Source organism: Zeus faber, assembly GCF_960531495.2.
Source record: "Zeus faber genome assembly, chromosome: 18".
Classification (NCBI taxonomy): domain Eukaryota; kingdom Metazoa; phylum Chordata; class Actinopteri; order Zeiformes; family Zeidae; genus Zeus; species Zeus faber.
The window spans coordinates 18,971,341-18,988,255 of NC_137210.1; the positions used below are offsets into that span (position 1 = coordinate 18,971,341).

The following is a 16,915-nucleotide window of genomic DNA, read 5'->3' on the forward strand; positions in this document are numbered from 1 at the left end:
GTACAGACGAGCTGAACGTCCCTCTGTGCCTCAAGCCAGCCAAGACCAACTACCACCCACTGTCGTCATGACAGGTGCTAAAAGAGAAACCCAGCAGTGAAGTTACTCCGCTCAGAGTTTTCCCAGACTCCGCTAGAAAGCAGCTCCCTCCATCTGTACCATCCTCCATCAGATACCAGAACTTTCCTCCGTCGCCTCAGTCTCCTCTGTCCATCCTTGTCTGTGTCCTCCGCGTTATCCTCTTTTGTCCTCCCGCCGATCTCCAGTCCTTCTTCCGCGGTCTTTGTCAGCGTGTCAGCGGCTCCTTTGTCCGTTTTGTTTTCCGTCTCCCGTGGAAGTATCTCCGTGTCTGTGATCTCTGGGTTTTTTTTGGGGGGGGTGGGGGGGTGGGGGGGTGGGGGGGGTGGAGGTTTGGAGTAGTCCCCCCTGTTCCTGTGTGGCATGGGGAGTGCTGTGCTGCTGGTGGATGCAGGGCGGGGCAGAGCTGGCTGCGAGCGCTCAGCCCGGGCACCGGGCCAGGCTCAGCCCACTCACCCTCTCCATGCCAGCTGGAAGCTCTCACTGGGTTTAACCCTTCAAAACCTCCCGCCCCCCCCCATACACACACACACACACACACACACACACACACACACACACACACACACACACACACACACACACTGTTTTCACGGGCAGAGAGAAGTGTTAAGCGACTCTCGGAGGTCACCTGATACAAGAAAATCGTCTTTTTTTTTTTCACCCCCTTCAGATGAATACCTTCAGTTCTTCATTTTCATTTTTCCTCCACTCTAATGTGTCTTTGTGTGTCACCGTTGGGACGATTTTGCCGTCTAGACTACCAGGGTCATAGGAGGCCGGAGACATTTCCCAGCACCTTGTCCTGGTTTATCGCTCTCTGCATAGGCTTGATTTCAGGGTATTTATTTGTTTTCTTTCTCCACAAGGGCTTCCAGTAAAATGAGAAAACATTACATTACATTTTAACGCATTTCCTTAGTCTCCCCCCGTAGCCGCAACCTACGGTTGTCCCGGGGCTTCTATTGCACTATTGAGTTAAAATACTTCATTACAAACGGTTGCTTTGTTTTGCCTGTCTTGCTTAAATCTGCTATTGTGAAAGTGGCGGAGAGGCAATTGTCTGTCGCAAGTCGTGCCTTTGTGGCGGAAGCAGCAGGCCCTGGAGGCCGGCCAGTGTAGGGGTGGCGGCATTCACACAGGCAAGTGGCTGTCTGGGTCGCCACGGGAACCTGGACGCATGTGCCTCGCTCACCTACAGCACAGACAAAGACACGCTGAGTCCACATGGAAGATAACCCAGTGACCGAGACGTCCCTTCCCTTTTTGCCTGTCTCTGTTTTTGTCGCACAGTGAACACTGACACAGAAACGGCCGTGGTGAATGTTACGTACGCCACCAAGGAGGAAGCCAAATTGTAAGTTGGCACACATGACTTTGTTTGTCCGCCACATCTGCCATGGTGTGTAGAGATTAAATGTTAGCCAATTAGCTGACTGACGGGAAGGTGGATTAAATCACGGCCTCGGTAGCCTTTCCTGAACTCTTTTGCCCCACCGCATAAGGTGCCAAGTTAAATGTAGTGTTCAGTCCGTTGCAGTAAACTTGCAGTCATTCATTTTTTTTTTTATTGTGTAATGTCAGCTTTGTATGGTACGATTGTCATATACAACATCTAGACTGGTATTATGATATGACTGTTTTTCTTTTCCAACTTCCACTTCCCTCAATCGTCCCGACTCCCTCGCTGCCTCTTCCTCCTTGCTATCTCCAACTCTCCTCCTCCTCCTCCTCCTCCATCGCTTCCTCGTCCCCCCAGAGCTATCGAGAAGCTGACAGGACACCAGTTTGAGGACTACTCCTTCAGGGTTTCATATATTCTGGACATGGACGCCGCTCCGGCCTTTCAAGCTCCACGCATGCGTCGCGGGGGCCGGTCGCCCCGGGACCAGGAGGCCTCGCAGCCCGGGCCCTCGAGTGGCCTCGGCAGCCCCCGCCACCGGCAGCACGACTTCCCCCTGCGCATGCTGGTGCCCAACCAGTTTGTGGGGGCCATCATCGGCAAGGAGGGCCTGACCATCAAGAACGTCACCAAACAGACGCAGTCCAAGTAAGGGGCCCGTTCAGCAGCCCCCGTCCCCCGTCCCCCTTCCCCGATCGACCCAGATTGGTTGTATGTTAGTTATGTTTTGACGAAATGAAATAAAAACATGTTTACAACTCATGTATTTCATTCCAGGAAATTGCTTTTTTTTTTTTTTTGCCTCGCCAATGCCTCTTAGTGTCCTTAAAAAGGAAGCCAAGTCAAAGAAGAGAAGGTTAAAAATAGACTTTCAATGTCCTCTTATGCCATATGTGTTTTTCACCGAGTCAAACCCTTTCTTTTTCATTGTTCTCTGACAATAAACTTTGTTCTGTGGAAAGAGCTTTATTAATAAATTCTACCTTTTTAATCTCCCTCCCCTCGCTCTTTCTCTCTCTCTCTCTCTCTCTCTCTCTCTCTCTCTCTCTCCCTCTCTGTTTGGCAGAGTGGACATCCATCGAAAGGAGAATGCCGGTGCGGTGGAGAAGCCCATCACCATCCACTCCACCCCCGAGGGCTGCTCCTCCGCCTGTCGCATGATCCTGGACATCATGCAGAAGGAGGCCAACGAGACCAAGGCGTGAGTGCCCGCACCGCGCGTACACGCACATACATGTATGTATGTACATAAAGAGCGGACATTCCCGCCGGCAGATTAACCCCCTGACGTCCACAGGAAGTCATATAATCTTATCCTGTAACTAAACCGGCGCACCTTTTAATCTCAGTGTCTGTTGGCTAACTTGGACCACTAGCACTGTAAACATAACAGGCATGTTCAATTTCAGAGCGCACGTGACCGTGGCTTAGCGTTTGAGAGGGACTCTCATAAAAGCCCTCCGAGCTTCTGCTATGTCCAAGAATTAAATCCAATACCCGTGAATCTGAAAACCACACTTTGAGGCTCACAGTTTGAGAGTCCCCCCGTCGAGGCGCTAGGTGCTTTGACCTCCTGGGTTAGGTTAGGGCCAAGGCTCGGGTTTGGGTTCTCCACTTCTAAGGCTTCCAATCACTTGTCTGAACCCACCCTTCCAAGACCACGCCGACAGTCATCATCACCTCCTCACCTTTCACTCGGGCGGCCTCGCACACACCCTGTAATTGCACCGTGTCTAACCAGCTCTACCCCTACGCCCAGTGAACCCGCTATACACTCACTGGGCGTCCCGCCCACGGGAGAGACCGTCACTTGCACCCTTCTCCACCCCAAACCACCTTTTTCATCCACAACAGATAAACAAGGTTTGCATTTCATATCGCGCCTTGACCTGATTACCCCGGGGCCACCGTCGTCATTTAGCCACTTCCACCACAGGACACCACAGAACCCCCCCTACACACTTACCAGCCCAACCCATCCCAACCCTCCCCGATCTCCCCCCTCCACACGCACACGCACGCACACACGCACGCACGCACGCGCGTGCGCTCGCGCTCACACACACACACACACACACACACATACACACACACACACACACCACATCTGTCTCACTGAGCACAAATCATAAATAACATCTTCTTCAGATAATGTTCCAGCACCACCACAAAAGCAGAAACCCCTTTACACACAACCATGCACATATGCAAGCAGACACACACACACACACACACACACACACACACACACACCACACACACACACACGCACACACACAAAACACCACACCACCCCACCCCACCATAACATTCCTCATGCCTCATCAGTGACGAATCCTTTTCCCCAATTATCCCCTCCAACCTGAGTGTGTGTGTTTATGTTAATGCTTGTTTCTTTGTGTGTATAGGACGGAGAGCATACCCCTGAAAATCCTGGCTCACAACAGCCTGGTGGGTCGGCTCATTGGGAAGGAGGGCCGCAACCTGAAGAAGATCGAGGAGCAGACAGGGACCAAGATTACCATCTCCTCGTTAGTGCTTTATCTTTCTCTCACACACACACACACACACACACACATACACACACACACAGACGTCACTCTTCATTTTATGCAGTCATAAAAGCAATGTCCAGCACCTTAGGAGAAGACAACTTTAACGTACAACGCAATAATCAGATGGAAAATATTTCTAATCAGAACTCCACAGCGGCAGCTGCCATAGCAACCCAGGGCTTTGTCCATACTCAAGTATGCCTGTAAATTGCAGCCATATCTCGATTTTGTTTTGTCCTCGACATGCACAAGCAACACCCTTTCTCCTTTGCTCATTAGCCACCCAGCATGTGGTTTCACTTTACTTAGTCAACTATTACAAGCCGAATGTGAAGAGTTGATTACAGCGCTTTCATTCCAGAACATGATATTAGAAGGGCGGTGATTGCACCCCATTTAACGGACCGTGCCCCCCAACCCCTCGTTCATTTAGGACTAATGAATTAGAATGTCACTGCGCTGGAAGGGTGTAATGAGCCTTGATAAGGAGAGGGAGTAGGAAGGGCAGCGGGGGCTGTTTGTGGGATACGCTATTGATGGCTCCACTTTGTCTTGGTGACGGCAGATCTTTTTTCGAGTGCCCTTCATAGCCGCTGAAAGAAATAGATCAGTTCATTTTCATCGGTGCTCTGGTGTTGTCTTTTTAGGTGGCATCCTGGTTAAGTGGTTTATGGAGCCATTGGCTTTTTAACACTTTTTTTTTTTGGTCGTACTGCGGTCGACTTGCCTGTCACGCAGTTCCTCTCATAATAGTAGCTAGAGTTAGAGAGTTAATGTGCCTTAGTGCACATTAGTGTAACTAACTGGCAGTCAAGGTTTCTGCTGCAGCCAACTTGTCAGGATTAGTGCGTTGAAATTTACGTGAAATTTCAGGAGGCATTTATGACACCGTTTTTTTTTTTGTTTTTCTTCTAACTCCATTTTAAACGGCCTAATTGAGACTGTACGCGGTTATATCCGTCGAGATTCAGCCCTAGTTGAGTCACTTAACGAAACTAAAACAAGGCCGCCGGGCTAAAAAAATTTCCCCTTGTCATGATTTTTTCTCAGTGGCTTGTTTGTTGATTTTACAAAGTGGGCAGGACGTCCTCTCTTTTCCCCCTCGCGTTGCTATCTAGATCACTGAATCCTGACATAGCATGTCCGTCTCGATGTACCAGCCACATGCTTAAAAAAAAAAAGACAAAAAAAAACAAAGTTCAAACCGGCGTAGGGACTGTAATTGTGATGATTTTGAATGATCCTTTCTCTGTCACAGTTATGCATATTCCTGTGTGTGTGCGTATGTGTGTGTGTGTGTGTGTGTGTGTGTGTGTGTGTGTGTGTGTGTGTGTGTGTGTGTGTGCGCGCGGGCATGGTCATGTGTGGGTGCGTGGGCGCTTGTGATTTCCCCCCTCGCAGGTTACAAGACTTAACCATTTACAATCCAGAGCGGACCATCGCAGTGAGGGGCAGCATGGAGGCGTGCTGCAAGGCCGAGGTGGAAATCATGAGGAAGCTGAGAGAAGCCTACGAGAACGACATCACTTCTATAAACGTAAGATGTGTTTGTGTGTGTGTGTGTGTGTGTGTGTGTGTGTGTGTGTGTGTGTGTGTGTGTGTGTGTGTGTGTGTGTGTGTGTGTGTGTGTGTGTGCGTGTGTGTGCACGTGGCCATGAGCTCGGTCTGACTCATTAGCAGCGACAGGTGAGCTTAGAGGGAGGAGTGATGAAACGCCGTAAGAACACTGGGGATAATATTGCCGTCCTATTCATGCGTTAGTAATGCCGCTTGTCGTCTGCTCAGATAATGGAGGACTGTAAACGATCGCTGCATGGCTCATCAGTGACTCGCCACTGTTTCGGCACAGCCTGTTTACGTGCTTGTGTGTGTGTGTGTGTGTGTGTGTGTGTGTCTGCGTGTGTGTGAAAAGGAGCCTGTTAATAGACAGCCTCTGAGTCACTTGTTCCTCGCTGCGCGCGCCTCAGTCCGTCGCACACTGCGCTTCTCGGCGTCCATCTGATCTCCGCCGCTCGCCGCCCGGCTCCTCTTTCGCACCGCCGCGATGACATCACCGGGGCGGTGGATCGCCGAGGACGGAAGGGTCGCGCCAATGACGCGGCTCGTCTTGCCCATCGCGTTGATCGCGCTCATCTTGCTCATCCCGCCCATTGCTCATCGATCGACGATTGAATTATGCAAATTCAGCGATGAGGATTTAAGGTGGTTGACATCGTCAGGATCAACCCTCAAGTACCGTAGTGTTGAGAAGAGATTTCATATATATATATATATATATATATATATATATATATATCAGGCGGCAGGTTTCATACGCGGTTATATTAACACTCTTTTCGTGTGCTGCTAATTTAACCCTAACCCTAACCCGCACTGAGTTTTCTTCTATTTCGAGCAGCGATGGGTGTCACATAGCTTTCGTTTTTAGTGCATGGGATGGAGGAAGCGTCAGAGAAGGGTCTCGCTGCCTGGCCCCGTGGCTCTGTGTTTCGAGCAGGTGGGGCCATCTAGCGTGACAGTCTGGATATTACACTAATTCATCCTGGTGGGGAAGGCCATTGTGGAAAAAGCGGAATTAAAAAAAGAGCGACACCTCGCACATTGAAGCAGTCCACAGGTGAAAGGGAACTGAACGTAGAATGATTCACAACAATTATTCAATTAATCGTTGCAACAGGCTACACCTGTAAAAACCAACACACTCAAATGAGCACATTTGATAAAGCATCCTTGAGTGTTCCAATGTCAGTGTGAAAATGGAAATCCGGAGCTGTCGTTGTTCTTCTGTGAACTTGGACCCTGTGGAGTAGAAGCTTGATTCAGATGACTTTGTCTCTGGTGTCTTGCCTGAATTTCTGTTTGAATCCTCGGTCCCTCCGCTCCTCTCGACAGCAACAAACCAACCTGATCCCGGGCCTGAACCTCAACGCTCTGGGCATCTTCTCCTCCGGCCTGTCAGTGCTGCCTCCCACTGTTGGACCCCGCGGGGGAGTGCCCCCAGTGGCACCCACAGGATACAATCCGTTTCTAGTGAGTTCACTCATTCCACCCTTCATTTATGCATTGATGGTAGAAAGGGAATCACTGCCAACTAAGATGTGATAAGATAAGATGAGATAGGGGATACAGTAAGGCAACAAGTCCAGAATATAAGAATATTTACTGAGATGCTAAGAAATATGCAGAAATACCAGCAGTGTTTCCCCTGTAATTGCACAGACCTGGCGAGCCGCAAGACCAAACAAAAAATTTTTTTTTTACACCAAAAATGTCTCCCGAAAAACTTTTTTTTTTTTTTATTGGAATTTAGAGTCCACTTATGATATTTAAACACGAAAACCTTTTTTTTGTAAAGGCCTTTTCAAAACGTTCAAAATAAAATAAAAAACTAACGGTACCGAGGGAGGAGGTGGAGGGAGCGAGTGTGCCGGCGTCCGTGGCACTGCACCTGCACCCGCACCGTCGTGCGGTGTGCGCTGCAGGAGTTTGGCTTTCCCGCTTTGCGTGCTTGAAAATGGCAACTTGGCATAAGATTCGGAGGGTCTCACCAAACCCCGCGGCTGAAATGAAAGATGAAAGATTACCATGAATCTGAATTGGGAGGTTCCAGGGGGATCCCGGCCGGCGCAGCACCTACTCCGTCCGGTCCGTCGAGTATAATTGGTAATTTATATATTTATATTTACATTTATTTGTATATTTAATGCCTCGTTTATTTATTTCAGGATTTATTTCCTAGGCATATTTATTTTTATTAGCCGGTGATCACTGTAATGAGCTCAATACCGCGGTGACATCACGTGACCGCGGTATCCCTAATAAGAGGCCCTTTTACACCTGGCATTAAAGATGCGTCATGGGTGATGCGACCACAAGTGGAAGCTCTAAGTACACGAATGCGTCTCCACATGCGTCTTGAGTAACCACTTGGATTGGATTGGATCCAACTTTCCCGCTCTGTATGCAAATACGCAAAAACAATATGCAAAAACACGTACATCATTGCCGGTCGCAAAGACCAAATGCAAAGGCAGAAAAAAAAAAAAAACAGACTGAAGTTTTGGCGCTGTGTGTACCGTACACAGCGCGGGGCTGCACAGATTAATTTCGGTTCCTCTTCTTACTTGTATGGAAAATCACAAACGTGAACATAACTCAGAGAGCCGGAGTGGAGTTTTTTTCTCCTCGAGACAGAGGTGCGCCACACACGCCTCGGACTTTTAAAGTCCGAGGCGTGTTTAAAAAAAGTTGTGTTTAAAAAAACTTTTTTTAAACACAACTGAGTCAAGGGACTGTCGCCATCACCGCGTAACGGAGAGGGGCCGTCACCTCCGGTCCGCTGCGCGTTTCGGCTCCGAAACAAATAAAAACAGAGCGTTTTTATTTTAGAGTGATTTAGTTTCCGTTAGTTTCCCACTTGTATGAAACGAATCACAGCGTAATGGAATGAGCGACGCAAAGAAAACGCGTGGCCCGCGCCGCGTCACGCACTTGCTTGCTTTCCGTTGCTATGGTACTTAATTTAGTAGAAACCGGAAGTTTTTGTGTAAAAACACTACTTGCAAATAATCAATCCTGCACTTCTGTAACGAGGAGACTCCCCCCCCAGACTTTAATAACACGCCGCTGCCGTGGGGATGAGTGCGTACCTCCGCTTACGCAGAGGACGTCAGTTGAGTGGGCGGCGGAGATGCGGACTCGAGTCATGGTGACTTGGACTCGCGTCGACTCGAGTCACTGTTTTTGGTGACTCGCGACTTGACTGGACAGAAAATAAATGACTTGAGACTCGACTTGGACACGTAAGTTAAAGAGCCGTGACTCGACTTGAGACACGATGACACCAATGACTTGTCTGTGTTCACTTTCATTCACTGAAACCTGGAACTAAAAGGCGATCGGCAAACGAAAAGGTACTTTTTGGGAGGGCTCTGTAGTCCCCCTCACCGTATGTTGTCGCGACTCGGCAGCAGACGGACAAATGTTGTAGTCATCCCTGAACGGTGCCATCATGCCAGATCTCCTTGTCAAACACAACTTGGTGTTTAGAAAATTGTAAGTTGTGAACAAGGGGCGTTTCCTTTTTCTCCACCCGCGTGAAGCTGCTTGCGCCGTGATTTGTCTGCCAAGCGTCACGCTCCTCCACGTTTGTTTACATTCGCTCCCACGTGCAGATAACGTAAAGCAGGGTGACTCCAAATGATGTCCCATATTTCCGTAAAAGCAGCTCTGCCACTGGTTTGCGAAATATTGATGGAAACGCTGTAAAAGCCGACCGATATCGGTATTTATTTGACTTTATTGACCACATCGGGATCGGCAGTTATGCAGCCGATGTCTCCCAGTTTTTAAAGTATAATGAACAAAAAAACATTGGTTATTTATCCCGCACTCATCTGTTTTACTCTACTTTTAAGTTACTCACCAAAATAAGCGCAGAAGTCAGGCTAGGCTGTTTACACTCGCGTTGAGACACGGCTCTCCAAGCAGGAAGCCATGCAGAAAATTGGAAAACTAATTTGTTTCGGACGTGATGATGTGTTCACTGGAACACACTGGAAAAAATTAAATAACAATTTTATTTAGTATTGTCTTTTACATTTTTTGATCCATCAAAAGGTTCTTTGCGTGTTTATTTTTATTTTTATTTTTTTGGTTAAAAGTTAAATGTTCTCAAATCTAGAAACTTTAAGAAAACATTGGTTTTTCAAATTGATTTAAAAATGTTGCACTTTCATCAGTATCATCAGTAATTGGTGGGCTCGGACTCTCCAAAATCGGGATCGGCATCAGACCTAAAAATGTGGCATCGGTAAAATATATAAGGACGATAAGATTTTTCTATCATCTTACAATACATATCTTCATATCGCACGGCCCCAATATAAAATATCAAATATTAAAAAGTTCAACGTTGTCAATGTTCACATTATTCACAGTGTCTTGGTATGCGAGCGCACACTGGGCGTTGTCATGATTGGATGACTACCCTGTCAGTCAAGCACCTCGCTACCTGACCTTTTTTTCAGCGAGAAGCACTTGTTACCGTACTGCTGGTTACACACACACAATATGATCATATCAGATCGTCAAGCAGCCGCGACCGTGCCAAGAGTCATCACTTTCGGTCCAAAAATTTAATTCAATAATTTTCATTCAATCAAATCAATTTGTGCAAATCTGTTCATAACTTTCTGAGATATTGTGCAAACAGGCAGACTAGCAGACAGGGGCGGAATGTAATAAAGTTTGATCTTGTAGTCTGGCTGTCAGTATTTCACTGTTTAAAAGTGATGGGCACACAGCGCACAGTGAGGACGAAGTGACTCAGAGGGAATATTTTTTTTGATTGAGGGAAAATATGAAATATATAAGCTTTTATGAAGTTATTTGCTTTTTGCTTGATTGCATTTATTTCACTGAATATCAATAATCTCAAAACAAATTAAATTAATTGTCGTACCTTTTGAACAGGTAAGATAGATTGGCCAATACTATCATTATTAGACAGGTACTAATACCTTCTTTTATACCTTATTTTTTCTTTATAAAGTCTGGATACTGCAGATAAGACTGCAGTATCTTGTGAATAAAAAGTGACTTGACTTGAGACTTGACTTGACTTGCCAAAGGAAAAATGTCTTGGGACTTGCTTGAGACTAGGATAAGAAAGGACTTGGTCACATGTCTGGTAGGCGGTCCTTCAATGTGGCCCAGGACACATTTGCGATTACACTCCTAAAAGAATGTGGCCTTGTGCGGCACGGCCACCTCCGATTGTGGTCTGAGCGATCTGATCTCCAAACTGCATTCAGGGTGCATCGGGTGCGTTTACAGCTGGCATTGGTGAGATGGTGTCACCAAAGACGCATGTTAATGCCGGGTGTAAACGGGGTCAGAGTCGCTTTAAATTACTGCGGAGCGAGATCGCCGTTGTATGGGACAAGGCTCAGTTAGCTGTCATGAGGGAGCTGGCATCACAGTATGATGAGCTTGGTCAGCTCGATCCCTGCCTGAGCAAGCTTGCTGCCATTGTACTCACCGTTCCTGTGGGCAGTGCGAGCTGTGATTTCTCCACCATGAACAGGGCACCGGGCTACAACTCACACAACTCCTGACTGATTTTGATAGCAATCTATCCTTAAATTTAAGAATTTACTAAATAAAGACAAATTGTCACTTTTGATCGGTGAAAACAGACCTTGGGGACAGGCTGCAAGGAGAGCACTTGGGGGCCTGCATGAAGATTTCAATAAATGGGCCTCCTGTGGCAAGATTTCCATATCTTGATGCCATGGTGAAATTTTTCTCCAAGCCAAGGAAGATAAAGTGCAGCAATGAATAATGCACATTGTGTTCACGATGTACTAGTGTTTTGCGAAGGTCATTGGATACACAGCTTATTATTATTTTATTTTATTTTTTTTTTTTTTCTATGCACTTAGTTACGCTTATGAAATCATCCTCTCCTTGTGATCCCTTTGTTTTAAGGCTTGGATGTACAGCGTGAACAAGAATTTGAACACAAATATAAATAGCAGATCGCCTGCTGCACCATCTGACCGAAATCGACGGCGCCAATATGCCATCACCAGGCTCTGGCTGGAAGAAATTCTAGGGGAAACACTGACAAGTATAAAAATAGGGAGAAAAAAATAAAGATTGAAAAATGAAATAGAAAACTGTTTTAAGATGTTCTGGCAGGTCAAACACAAAAATTTATGATGTAATTGGCCTTGGACCCAGAAAGGCAAATCCTTCCAAATAGGACGGGAATGACACTCTTGGTTTGTGTTAAAATGAAACTCTGCAGATTGTGCTGAAATGAAACTGAGCAGATTATATGAGCAATCGTATTCAAAACTCGACTGTCTGGGGTTTTCTGTGACGGTCCGTCATACCCCTCGTTCCTGTGAAGAACAACCCGGTGGTTCCTAATGGCGTCAGACCAGTAAAACCTCCTGAAACGTTCAGATTGTTCAGTGCTTCACAGAGCGGACCGAGTGCCATGTTCATATGGGAGCCCCAGATTAGTATTTGTTGCTCCCCCCCCAGTGCATTTAACACAAACCTACCTTTTTTTTTCATGGCTCAAAAACCAATGGATATTGACCCTCAGCTCTCACATTTCTCTTTGTAAAATGTCATTTCGTACCCAAAGACACAGGTCTGTGCCATGCAGTCACATCAGGGCCACATCTACTGGTTCAGCTTCGGGTTCAGCGCTCTCACCAGGGCACAGATGACTACCATGGGAGTATTTGGACGTCACTGTTGGCTGTTAACACCTCCAATCCTCCCATAACCAGTTTAAATAATGGTGTTCAGCCAATTTCCTAGATTTGAATGCAAAGAAAACCAAAGTTGAACAGTGGGGCTCGTTCCATTTCAAACCTGCGTCGTCGAGTCAGTATTGACCTCCAGGCTAAGAACATGTGTGTGTGTGTGTGTGTGGTGCTTTCAACCACATCTGGACTATTGAGATGGAGAGGGGGATACTGCGGAGAGGTGGAAAACAGCGAAGGACCATCGAGAATCTAAACGAGCAGCTCCTTGATGCTGGCTAAGGAGCCATCTTGAAGGGGAGTTCTTAACGGACCCTCCAACACGTCCCATAAGTCATCACTTTGAGACTCTCGCTGTCTGGATGAAGGTTCAGGTTCCCCTTGGAAAAATGCTTCTATTGTGTTCTGTGTAAGTGATAAACCAGGGGAACCCCCCGCCCCTTTTCTTTTTTTTTATTTCAAAGTTGTTCTATTTAGTCTCATGTTTTACCCTCCGTCCGGTCGTACACACTCTGAAACCAGCAGAATTCCCCCTTGCTGTCCGGGAGATGAGTCAGTTTATCTCTAGCACACACTTAACCGAAGGGCTCTGAGGCAGAGGAGGAGAATGTATTTTCGTTCTTTTCAGTTGATGTGTGATTCACTGTCAAGTTTATAGCCCAAAATCCCCCTAATAAGACCATGTGGCGTGTGTGCGTGTGTGTGCGTGCGCGTGCGTGCGTGCGTGCGTGTGTGTGTGTGTGTGTGTGCGTGTGTGCTTCCCTTTCACAGAGTCACTCTTCACACCTCAGTGGCCTATATGGGGTTCCTCCAGCAAGTGCCCTCCCTCACCAGCACTCAGTAAGTTTTGTAACATCCTCTGTATATTAGACTCATTTATTATTTGTTATCCCATATACTGTAGCACTCCACCACCTTGTTTTTTCTTTTTTTGGGGTCAAAGGTTTTTTTTTGGTTAGAGCTGGTTTGAGCGCCTGCCTCGGAAGTGATTGTCTGTTAGTCATTTGTTATTAAATGAGTCACGTCATCATTTCCTCCGTTTTTATTTGTTCTCTTCCTTATTTGACGTGTGAACTGAGACCCACCGTTCGCCCCCCTTCATCTTAAACCCCGAGAACACCGCGCGGGTAAACCAGGGAGCAACGGGTTATGGACGGGACGGGAGCGAGAGAGGGAGAGAAAGAAACAACGTTTGGAGACAGGCGTTGGAGTCTGGTATCCTCAAGCTGCGACCGCAGAGCCGCTAGTAAACCACACATTTCTGGACCGGTGTTTTTTAGACTTCTTTCATGCAGCGGTTGTTAAAAAAAACAAACAAAAAAAAAAAAACCCACATCATAAACCCAGTGTGTGTGTGTGTGTGTGTGTGTATGTGTGCGCGCGCGTGCGTGCGTGTCGGTCTATGTCTATGCAGACTGGCTCAAACTACAGAAAAAGTCCAGTTCAAAAGTCGCAGCTCAAACTGCGAAAATATCAAATTTGTAAAATATGTAATTGTTTAGTAAGTGAAGTCACAGAACTTCAGTTTAGGATGAACATCAACCTGACCCGGCTGGTTGAGGCGCCCTCTAGTGGCCGCCCCCCACCCCTGTTCTGTGCGGGCGTGTACTTTGTGTGTCTGTGTGTGCGTGTATGTGTGTGTTACCAAGCTGAGTAAAACAAAAACACCGGGCACCATACTCGGCCACGGAATTTCTGTTTGAACCGTTTGCCATGGAAAAAATATTTCATTCAGACCTGGCCAAAGCTGAAGTCTTATTTTTAAAAAAAGCCGCTCCTCAAATTGGCTTTCCTGTCATTCCAGGCACATGGTGTCACAGCCAGTGGGTTTGTCCCGATGCCATTTCCTGTCCTGCAAGTTTCGGTTCAACTGCCCTAAAACTTTCGTTGACTTAAAATCCATCAAAGTCATAATTATTACATAACGTACGTTAATGTGATACGTAACAATTATTTGCGCTAATAGCAATCATTTTGTAAAGTTGTTATTATTCAACAACCACATGTTTCCATCCAAATTCCATGGAAATCTTTAGCCATCATTAGGAACGTTGTAAATAGAATGTGAATTTGGTTCGTTTAGCTGGGTTGAGGAAAATGAACTGTCCCCCCAAATTTTATCTTCCAATATTGATGCCTTTTCTTCCCAAGATTGTATTGTGTGTTACTAATGTGTTATTATGCTATGAAAGGCTTTTACTACTGTTATTATAGTGGCAGAAAAGGCCAATCATATTGTTATTTCTGGCACGACAAATGAATCTCCAAATAAAATGTAATTATTGTGAGAGGTGGTGGAATGACTGAAAGGGTGATTGTTTTTTTTTTTGTTGTGGTTTTTTTTCTTCCTTTCTCAGCAGCAGGCTCCAGAACAGGAGGTGGTCTACCTCTTTATTCCAACTCAGGCAGTCGGGGCCCTCATCGGCAAGAAGGGCCAGCACATCAAGCAACTTGCCCGCTTCGCCGGAGCCTCTATCAAGGTGGGGTTCGTCATCCTCCGCTAAAGGAAACCATTCTCAGGGTTTATCTCGATTCACACACAAGAAGGTACGCTGGTTCAATTTGAGGCATTTGATGTCTATGGTGCATCAAGACCGAGTTTGGAACAGCTGTACATAGTGTGTGTGTGTATATATCTGTGTGTGTGTATGTGTGTGTACACATATACTGTGTATGTGTATATATATATATATATATATATATATATATATATATATATATATATATATATATATACAGTATATATGCTTCTGGCTTTCAAAATCTCACGCGAAATCGAACCATCTAGGAATCAGCCCTTTAGGAATCAGGAACATTCTAACAACAAGAATGTTGGTTGGATGTGGTTGGAGGCCTGGATTCAGACCTGATTACCAGTTCAAATGATTACTCTGGATCCCAGGGACTAAATCTGATATCGTATAAAATTTTGGTGGAAAAATGCGTCTAAATCAGACCAAAGTGTAAAACGGTCCCAGGTTCAAGTGCTGGTCCTACATCCAACTCCACGCCTGACACACGCTCAGCCCCCCGGCCTCCGGCGCTTTTAAACGCTTTTGATAGCGCACCCGGCATCGAACCCTCCGGTCCTCAGACGCTGGAGTGCTCGTCCGACGACTTATTTCCTCTCTTTGATTTGGGCGCCCGCCCCTCTCAAGACCGCTTTATAGCCGCCGCAGCCGGAGTGTCGGCCAGTGCGCCTCCTGGAGAAGCGGGAGCGGCGTGATCAGCTCCTTCCTGTTAAAAGTGGGGAGTGAGGGGTGTGTCCAAATGGCCTCCCCCATCCCTCCCTCCCTCATCACTCATCGCTCCCTTATCCCTCCCTCCCTCCGCTCACTCTATCATCGTTTTCCTACTTTCCACGTCAGATCGCCCCGGCGGAGAACCCCGATGTCACTGAGAGGATGGTCATCATTACCGGACCACCGGAGGCTCAGTTCAAGGTACCGGGGTTTCAGTGTGGAGCCGTGGTCACCATATCAATCCATGGAATTGTTTAGAACGGGCCCGTTTTTTTTGTTTTAACCATTTGCAGCCGCATCAGGTCGCTCAGAGGGAATGCAGGTTGATTATTGTTTGTCCCCGTTTTTCCCCCAGTCTCTCCTTGCTTCACGCCCTCCTCTATATTCCAGGCCCAGGGCAGGATATTCGGGAAGCTGAAGGAGGAGAACTTCTTCACGGCAAAGGAGGAGGTCAAGCTGGAGACTCACATCAAGGTCCCCTCCACCGCGGCGGGCAGGGTCATCGGCAAAGGCGGCAAAACGGTGAGTTGAATCCGAAACACGCGATGCGAGGATTAGTTTTTGTCCCCTCTGGAAATTTTTCTTTTTATATATATTTATATATATATATGGTTTGATTTTCCGGGCGGAGCTGATGTCACCATCCCTGTGGTTTTTGCCACAGGTTAACGAGTTGCAAAACCTCACCAGCGCAGAGGTCATCGTACCACGGGACCAAACTCCGGACGAAAATGACGAGGTCTTTGTGAAAATCAGCGGGCATTTCTTCGCCAGCCAGGTATTCCGCATCAATGTGTGTCTGTGCCGCGTAATTTTCCCGCCGCGGCTCACTTTTTCCCCACTGAAATATTCCCACCCACACAACGCGATCCTGTTAACCAGTAAATACATCACAGAATGTCAGCGGGTCAACAAATCTTTGAAATGACTCAGGAGTCCGGGAGTCATTGCGGCGAAAGAGTGGGCGGGTTGCACCGACCGAATTTCCCGAATGGAACGTTCCGGAACGTCCCCCACGTTAAATAACAACGTTTCGTCTTATCTCACTCGTATCTTAACCGAACCGAACGAACAGAGAGTCGGAAAGCCCGCGAGTCTTTTTACCGAGTGACTCGTTAAAAAGCCCAATCAAAAAAATAATGATAATAACTTTCATGGCTATTGAAAGTTCTCATTTTCAGCACGGAACTTGCTGCTATTCTGGCTGGAACTCGTGAGTTAGAGGAATTAGTAGCAGCCTTGCAATTTTGACCTTGCAACACAACGAGCTCATTTCCATCCTTCTTGTGAGATGTATTCGTTAAAAATTGGAAAGTTGAATTGGCGACCAAATGCCGCCTGACTAAACCCCAC

General features: G+C 46.8%; 1 protein-coding gene across 2 annotated transcripts in view; it reads left to right on the plus strand.

The window, feature by feature from the left end:
• The window catches only part of igf2bp2a (insulin-like growth factor 2 mRNA binding protein 2a), a 49,476-nt gene that overhangs the window by 30,832 nt on the left and 1,729 nt on the right, over positions 1 to 16,915 (plus strand). The window contains exons 5-15 of one of the 2 annotated variants that reach the window (XM_080019452.1): positions 1,372 to 1,435; positions 1,838 to 2,128; positions 2,547 to 2,681; positions 3,889 to 4,011; positions 5,437 to 5,572; positions 6,928 to 7,065; positions 13,092 to 13,160; positions 14,678 to 14,800; positions 15,689 to 15,763; positions 15,953 to 16,084; positions 16,227 to 16,340. In XM_080019452.1, the coding sequence (XP_079875578.1) occupies positions 1,372 to 1,435; positions 1,838 to 2,128; positions 2,547 to 2,681; positions 3,889 to 4,011; positions 5,437 to 5,572; positions 6,928 to 7,065; positions 13,092 to 13,160; positions 14,678 to 14,800; positions 15,689 to 15,763; positions 15,953 to 16,084; positions 16,227 to 16,340 (1,400 nt within the window). The remainder of the gene's footprint in view (positions 1 to 1,371; positions 1,436 to 1,837; positions 2,129 to 2,546; positions 2,682 to 3,888; positions 4,012 to 5,436; positions 5,573 to 6,927; positions 7,066 to 13,091; positions 13,161 to 14,677; positions 14,801 to 15,688; positions 15,764 to 15,952; positions 16,085 to 16,226; positions 16,341 to 16,915) is intronic. The other variant, XM_080019453.1, reaches the window with a different exon arrangement.